The 8,672-nt window shown below is 30.9% G+C and overlaps 1 protein-coding gene across 1 annotated transcript in view; it reads left to right on the top strand.

The window, feature by feature from the left end:
• Nucleotides 1–403: 403 nt before the first annotated feature.
• Nucleotides 404–8,672, top strand: part of LOC111698724 (probable nuclear hormone receptor HR3) — a 28,631-nt gene continuing 20,362 nt past the window's right edge. The window contains exons 1-5 of the mRNA XM_023469140.1: nt 404–1,051; nt 2,123–2,655; nt 5,964–6,049; nt 7,684–7,772; nt 8,321–8,373. Coding sequence (XP_023324908.1) covers nt 2,136–2,655; nt 5,964–6,049; nt 7,684–7,772; nt 8,321–8,373 — 748 coding nt within the window. The 5' untranslated portion in view covers nt 404–1,051; nt 2,123–2,135. The remainder of the gene's footprint in view (nt 1,052–2,122; nt 2,656–5,963; nt 6,050–7,683; nt 7,773–8,320; nt 8,374–8,672) is intronic.

Below are 8,672 nucleotides of genomic sequence, written 5' to 3'. Positions count from 1 at the left end.
ATTTTTTGGTTTGTGGATTCGAGAAAATAATTGGAATATTTATAAACAACTAAATATTCTAAAACTAACATTTATGAACAGAATTTAAATGAATAGAGTTTTTGGATCAATATTTTTGTGACTTTCTGCAAAATATTTTTAAAAAAGTAAAAACTGTATTGCTGTTAAAACAACGGACAAAGACAGACTACAAGCATGATGAAATATGAAAAAATGATGAAAGACTTTACTCAGAGTTTTCCAGAAATCCCCGAAAAAAGTGTTGGAAGAGTATGCAAAAAATTCCCAAAGTTTTGTAATGCTTTTTTTATCATCTAACATAAATAAGGGTCTCTAAAGAGATTGCCATGGGTGTACTGTATAATGTACATAGCTTTCTTGTTGAGTACATAAGCGAACGTTGAATGGTTGTACTTTTCTGATGGTTAGTTTCTCCGTGGAGTAGCTGTAGGTTGTGTGTAACTGTACCCTGGTGTTGCCAGGTGATTCAGTTCATCTACGTCTGCCGCAGAGGAAACCTACCACTCACCCGACTCCGGACTCATTACTGTCGCAGCTTTCTCGACGATTTTCTTAAACTTAATTTCGGGGATTTTTTCGATTTTCGAGATATGGGCGAAGAGTAAAAAGAAAGGATAGTTAAGTGAATAGAGATACTAAAAAAAAGAATAAAAATTGTGATCAAAAACTCGGTTGAGAAAAAAAATCAATTAACGCGAAAAAAAGTGAAAATGTGAATTGAAAAATGTAATCCTTCCAAGTGAGAAATAACACATTTTGTTAATGTTGAAGAGTATAAGTGTTATGTTAGTGCCTGTATAACTGTATATTTACTGCTTGCTAGTGCTTGGCAAGTGAAAGTTGGATAGCTGCCTGTGTCCTGTACCCCCCCCCCTCCACACACCCCTCCCCGCTATACAAAACATACCTTCACACCGTTTAAGTCTCCCAGTACTACGGGAGTAGGAATCAGCATGATTCGGCGGCCATGACGAAAAATTTGTAGAAAAAAGTTCTGAAGACGATTAAAGATCTAAATTAGGGCTGCTAGGAATGTTTAAAACAACTAAAGTCAAAAATTATTCTATTTGATGATAAGAAAAAGTTCTTTTTTTTAAATAAACATTTTTGTTTTATTTTTGCATAACACCTCTTAAAATGAAAGTATTGTTACGATATTACTTATATCTTTTTACAAATTGAATTTACGAGGTTCAGAGAATTTTATGAATTTATGAATAGAAACTAAAATTATGTTTCTAAATCGAGATTAATTCAGTAGTAAAACCCTAAGGCAATAAGACGACTATAATATTTAGACTTTCTTATTAATCTTGGTTTGATAACCCACGTGTTGTCTTTCATTTAATACAAATATCAATTATTCCTTAATCAATTTGCACTTTTTATAAACTTTTAGAAAAATCTTATATTTTAGTCAGTCTGCTAAATTTTCAGTTTAGCAAAAGTTGATTATCATTGAAAAAAACTGATCTAAGTACAAATCGTGATCCGTAATCTTTGTTGAGAATTTGTACTTTATAAACTAGAAGACAAATCTTGATCCGCAATCTTATTCAAGAATTTTTACTTTATAAAATAAAGAAGACAAATCGTGATCCGTAACCTTATTTGAGAATTTGTACTTTATAAAATAGAAGACAAATCTTGATCCGCAATCTTATTTAAGAATTTGTACTTTATAAAATATAAGACAAATCGTGATCCTCAATCTTATTAGAGNACTTTATGAAATAGAAGACAAATCGTAATCCGCAATCTTATTTGAGAATTTGTACTTTATAATATAGAAGACGACATGAATTCCCTATTTTGTACTTTACATTGCACCACTTGCTATATCTGACTCAATGTTTAACTAAGATCACGCACTCTATTTGGTGAACGGTAAATTAATGAGTTTGTGGGTTTGAAAACCCAATTTCTAAAATATACATTTATAAAAAGAAATTGTCAATATAATGTACATATTTCTAATCTAATTTCAAACCATGATTGATTTTTCTATTCATTTTCAACATTTAACATTTTTTGGGGGGATAAATGGCCGAAAATAGTTTTGTTTCAAGAATATTTTTATAACGGTTGCTTCATCGCTCAGTGTTGGGTTGAGAATGGTGAACCCATTGATGGGAGCAAAGATGGAACCTCTCGGATCAGTCGACAGCAGCTCCCCACCGGGCTACGTCAAGCTGGAGCTGGACCAGGAGAAGGAGGACGAGGACAAGGTCGAGGTCAAGATTGAGATGCTCGGTGACCTCTTCGGGGACAGCTTCGGGTGCAGCGTGAGCAGTATGCTGGGGGAGGGGAAGGATCACGAACTCCTTCTCAGCTCCGATCCACTCAACTTCGGTCCTCCGTCCATTTACTCCGGGTCCTCCGGTGAACTAGACTCCAACACTACCCTCACAACCATCAAGGTTCCCCTGCACACGGAGATGGGGGACGGAAACTACCCCCCTGTTCTGAGTATACCCGGATCCTTCTCTAGTTTATCTCCGTCACATGGTCTTCATATCTCCATATCTCCTATCTCCCAAGGTGCTGATACCACCTCTCTTGTATCTCCGGAAACGCCGCGCTCCACATCGTCTTCCAGCTCGTCACAGAAAAAGACTGTTTTTACCGCCAAAGGTAGAATTTGTTAGAACTCCCTCCCTCCCTTCCCGAAAAAGATTCGGACATGTTTTCTGTTTAAAATTCGGTGATGGTGATGGACCAAACAAAAAGTTAATCAATATTGAATAGAAATACAATTTTATGCATGCAACATTTTGCATCTTAAATTTTATGGCCAAATTTTTAAAGAAACTACTTGAGCTCTTCCTATTTTGTACATAAAAAAATTTAAAATACAATTTGTAGTTTCTACTGCATGAAAAAGTCCCAAATTACGATTCGGAGTTTCCCAAAAACTCCCTTTATGAACAAATGAATAGATTGGTGATATGACTCTTCGATTTGATCATGGTTGACTTTGATGTAATCAAGTTATAGGATTAAATACAATATGTAAATAAAATACTGAGAACCAGGGCTGACTTCTCTTTTAAAACTCTGTCCTGGTTATAGATCCAACTTAAGCCAATAAAATAACACAAAAACTAAAATGATTTATTTTGGAAAGAATCTTTTAAAAATTAAATTTTTATAAATCCCCTGAAGCAGAAGTGAAGTTTAACTTTACGTGGATAGACAGATTGTACAAAGCCTAGAATTCATCTGTCTGTCTAGACATTCATAAATTCATTAATTTTTTTCATTTTTTTATCCATAATTGTATCCTGTCCTTATTAAATCTTTCCTTATCAATTTTTCATCCTTAATTCATCCATTCGTCTATTTGCCCTTTCTTATATTCATTCATCTACTCATTCATCAACTATTAAGACCGGTCCAGGTTTGAAGTGAAACCCTTGATTGCCATTGCCTAAGCATTACCATTAATTCATTAATTACCTGTTATCATTATTAAGCACCTGTCCTTTTTTATGTAGTGCTGGGTTTACAGATTTCACAGCTGTTTTTTATTGTTGTCATTTTTGTCAGAATTTATTCTTTTATTTTAGTTAGTATATATTTTTGTTCTTAGCTTGGTTTAAAGATTTTAAAGTAAGTGGGTTGATTTTTAGAGGGAATTTTTAGTTTCCAAGCAAAGCTGTGTTCCCAAGCAAGTGAAATATAAGATAAATGTAACACACACTGAATTAGACAGAATGAGATTATTAGTCATGATTAAAAAAGGGAGAAAATACCTAGAAGAAAATAATTAGTTTTATTATTATCATTAATATCATTAATATCATAGGGGTAAGAGGAGGTGGGGGATTGAAGCAGATAATTTTAGGGAAACAGTAGAATTTTTCCCCGAAAAGAACTTATTCTTTTCTAAGAATACAAATTAGAGAGGAAAAATATATGTGTGCTCAAAGTAAAAGTTTGGCTGCAGGCATCTTTTTATTTAGAAACCCGCCCCTCTTCTTAACATATAGGATATCATTTGTAGGAGAAAAGTTACAAAAATTTGTAGACTTTTTTCCAAAGTAAACGGGTGATACTGATAACCTGATAGGAAACTGAACTGTCCAATTTAACGGTTTTTATATCGTAAGATGTAAGCGCGGAGAAAAGTATCTGTTTGAGTTGAGGCGAACGGTTGCCGCGGCTCCCGCGCGCAAAACCGGCCGCGCGTTTTTATCTAACTTTCACTTGTGTACAGTTGGATTTTGTTTAAGAAAACGGAAAGAAATAAAAATATTATTTTTTTTAACAGTGAAGTTTTTTTAAAACCTTTTTTTTGAATAATACTAAACATTGTGATTCTGGGTTTTTTAACGGACAATAAAGTTTATTTTTGTCCTTTTACAGAGAAAACTTAAAACTTAAAACTGCGATTTTACCCCCAAAAAATGTCTTGTCTTGTGGCGCACGGGATAATATTAAAGCTAAAAGAAGAAAAGGAATGGCGAAACATGTGAATACTTTTAAATTTCAGCATTTATCAACTTTTTTCTTTTGTTGTCATTAATGAGTTCAATTTCGGCTGAAAGTTTATAAAAAAACAAGTTTTTCCTGTTTCAAATAGATTGATTCAAACATACAGGAGACAGATACAAATGGTAAAAACATAATTAAATTGGAATTCTATATGAAATTATTGCAATAACCCCCCCCCCCCCCACCCCCATCCATATTTTTTGATAAGCAAAAATGTGGGTTTCTTGAATGGACTTCAGAAAGCACAATAATCATTATTGGAAAATTGAATCATTTAAAAAGAAAATGTACAAATTTTGGTAAAAATAACCCACGATAAGAAAATAGATAATTTGGTCTTCAAAAATATTTTTCTTCTTCATTCCATTTTAATATAATATCTTCCATGAAGTTAGTTTTAATAAGTTAAAATTAACAATTAAAAAAACTTTTGATTAAACTTTGTTAAGTTTATTGTGATTTTATAAAAGTACCGAAAAAATTTGAACAATTTGAAAAGATTTTTAAAAAATCAAATTACTCGATTTGTGAATTTTCAAAGAAACTGAATAAATGCCTAAAATTCTAACTGTATAGTACTTACCAAGACAACAAAAAAATAAAATACTGGGTAGATTGGCTTGATAATTATTTGTACAGTGATGACCAGAAAACTCTGGCATAGGAAGCCGATCATAACTTCAATTGCACTTCAGTATTGCTTTAATGTCGTCTTCTTATTCTCCAGTTTTCTGTCTATCACTCTTGCTACATATCCTGGTTTAATACAATACGTTGAAAAATATGTTGCATGGTGTCAAAGCTTTTGCCAAAAAAATGTTTTATATAATTATAAAATAAAATATAAATATAAAACATTAAACATGTTCCATACATAAAAGTTTATTATTCATTAAAAATTAAACATTCAAATGTTTAAAATTTTTTCACATTTTTACCGTTTGAATTGAATACTGATTACAGTAAAACTTCTTTTAAATAATAATAAAAAGTTTTTAAAAATGTGAAATTTTTTTATAAAATGTTTGAATCATAAGTTTAATAGTTTAATTGAACTGCTTTCCTCTGAATATAAACCTGTCATGAACCGTTGCTTTAAAAATCATAATTAGCCCGCTTTCTGTAATTAGGCAGTCATTAAAACAATTAATTTACTGAAGTAAATCTATCTATCTATCTATCTATCTACAAGTCTGACCTATATTTTCACTACTTTTCAGATTTTACTGTTATGTTTTACAAAACATATGATACAGATACAGATACAGATACAGATACAGATACAGATACAGATACAGATACAGATACAGATACAGATACAGATACAGATACAGATACAGATCTTTAAAGGCTAATCATCCAAGAATGGGAAACGAATCAATGAATGTAAACTAAAAATGATTAATCAAGTTTTTAAATTGAATTAATTTTAATTTTATTTTCAGCTCAGATTGAGGCAATCCCGTGCAAAGTGTGTAGTGATAAGTCAAGTGGAGTTCATTATGGAGTTATCACATGCGAAGGATGCAAGGTAAAAAATATTCCCCCCACCCCCAACAACAAAAGCGAAATTTTTTAGCATTTCATTTTAAAGAAACATAAAAGTTTTTGAATATTTTAATTTGTGTTAATGGAAAAGAAAAAAATTCTCAAGTATTTATCTTTACAATTTTAATTAGTATTTTGAAATAAGATTTAAGGAACTGTCGATTCACAATGATATCCTAATGAGATATCGTCGGTTTTCTCTTTTGAAAACGATCAGTTTTGTTAGTATTCTTCCTTGTTTCTTCTGCATAAGTTTGCAAGTCCCCAATTAAATTTAAAAAGTTCTCATTAACCATTGCACCGTAAATATGCAGATATACATAGTATTCAGTATTAGTCTAAAATAATAATTAAAAATATTTGTTTGCTAGATTTATTATTTATTTTGTTAATAGAATTTTTATTATCCTGTGTATATGTGTATATAAATGAAACCAGTATGTTAAAGGATATTTATGAGGGTATACCGTATACCAGGATACAATATACAGCAAATTTAGCAAACATTTACTACTTTTAAAGGACTAGTACGCGAATTTTGACATCGGACCCAGATAAAACCTTATTTATTTTCTAAGCTAGAATATTAAAAAAATTATTGCAAAAATATGAAACTTCATGATGACGTGATGATTCCACTTAACCCATAGATTAATAACAATACAGATAGAACACTTTATGTCGTCTTTTCAAGATTTAAGGGTTTTTCGTTCACAATAATCCTGAGGCAGATTACGCGCATGCTACTTTGGGCTTCTGTCTCAGGGTTATTGTAAACAAAACACTCTAAATCTTGAATTGACGACATCTAGTGTTCTATCTGTATTGTTATTAAGTTATGACCAAAACCCTTGTTTTGTAATTAAACGTTTTAACAAGTTTTTAATTTTTAAGATTTAAGTTTTATCCTTTCATGATGTTTAAGGGTTTTTTCTTTTATCAAAATACGTTCAGAACAAAGTTTATATCAAAGACGTAATTTCATTGGACCTATTCGCCTTTAAAGATTCGACGATACTCTTGAAACCTTTGTTTTAGAAAAAATGAAATAATTATCATTGTTTTTTCTTCAGAAAATTAAAGATTTTCAATTGTTGTTCCTCATCATCATTTCATATTTTTATTCAACTACAAAGCACGAGATAATACAAATAACAAATCACAATTTACTAGGACCCGCCTAACCAGAGTTGGTTGTTTTGATTGGTTGCCCCATTATAATCGAATAAGAATTGTAAATAAATAGATGGATGTACACACTGTACAGTGTACATTTTAAACAAAACAATGATGATAAATCATGAATAAGGTAAGGAGGGGGTGAGGGGGTACTCCATAAAAGTGATAAAAAGAAAAACAGAACTGATCTTTTTAAAAATAGAAAAATGCCAATATTAATTAAATAAAGATTAAAGGACAAAACTTTTTAAAAAATAAAGGGTCTATTGAATCACGCGAAGTTTCTCTTTAATATGTAAGTTTCTATGTCTTCAATCTCGTATTCTGGAAAATTCCAGAGAAGCTCATTCAGCTTTTTATTACGAAAAAGTAGCTGTTTTCATGCTCCAGCTTTCTGGCACTAATCATTTCTAGTTTTGTATAATTTATTCATTTCAGGGATTTTTTCGTCGGTCCCAGAGTACAGTTACCAATTACCAATGCCCCAGGCAGAAGAATTGTGTAGTCGACAGGGTTAATAGGAACAGGTATATCAATATATCTTGATTTTTATTCAAAAAATGTCTTAGATTTTATTCTTAAAAAATAGCTTACTTAATTTTTATATTTATAATCTTTTCAATGTATTTTACATTTTACTTGGCAAATCTTATTTTTGAATCTCAATTCCATCAATATATCACTTACAGTGAGAACCAGAAAACTGTGGAATTGGAAAACGACAATAAAACAATAAATGGGATTGTTTACTGCGCTGCACCATTGTTTTGTATCTTGTTCATTAGACTATTCAAAGTCTTGAATTGAGTCTTAATGTCGTCATACAATTCCCGAGTTTTCTGGTTCTCACTAAATATAAATTATTATCAAAAGTTTTCATTTAAACCAATTTTATTATAATTTTTTTTATACAATGTCTCTCATTTTATGTAAATTTTTTAAAACTAAATTTTGTCCACTTTTCCCCATTTAAAACTTTTTTTCATCGTCAAATTGATTGTCAGCTGATCAACAAAATATTTTCATATTCATGTGCAATTCAGTATTCTAATTTCTAATCATACCTTTTGTTAAGATGTCAGTTCTGCAGATTACAGAAATGTTTGGCACTAGGGATGTCGAGAGATGGTGAGTTAAAAAAAATATATTTTACGATCTGATGAAACTTCTATTTACATCTTATCATCCATCTCATATTTTCTCTCTGTTTTTCGACAGTACATTAGATATTTACAATGGCTACATACTTGGTACCATCTGTTTTACTTGTATTGTACATATATATTGTACATCTATTGTACATATATTTTACATTTCTTGTACATATATTTTACATTTCTTGTACAACTATTGTACATATATTGTACATAAACTCTACATATATTGTACAACTATTGACCATATTTTGTACAACTATTGTCTATATA

Source organism: Eurytemora carolleeae, unplaced genomic scaffold, assembly GCF_000591075.1.
Source record: "Eurytemora carolleeae unplaced genomic scaffold, Eaff_2.0 scaffold331, whole genome shotgun sequence".
In the NCBI taxonomy this organism is placed as follows: Eukaryota; Metazoa; Arthropoda; class Copepoda; order Calanoida; family Temoridae; genus Eurytemora; species Eurytemora carolleeae.
This window is presented reverse-complemented; position numbering and strand designations above follow the sequence as displayed.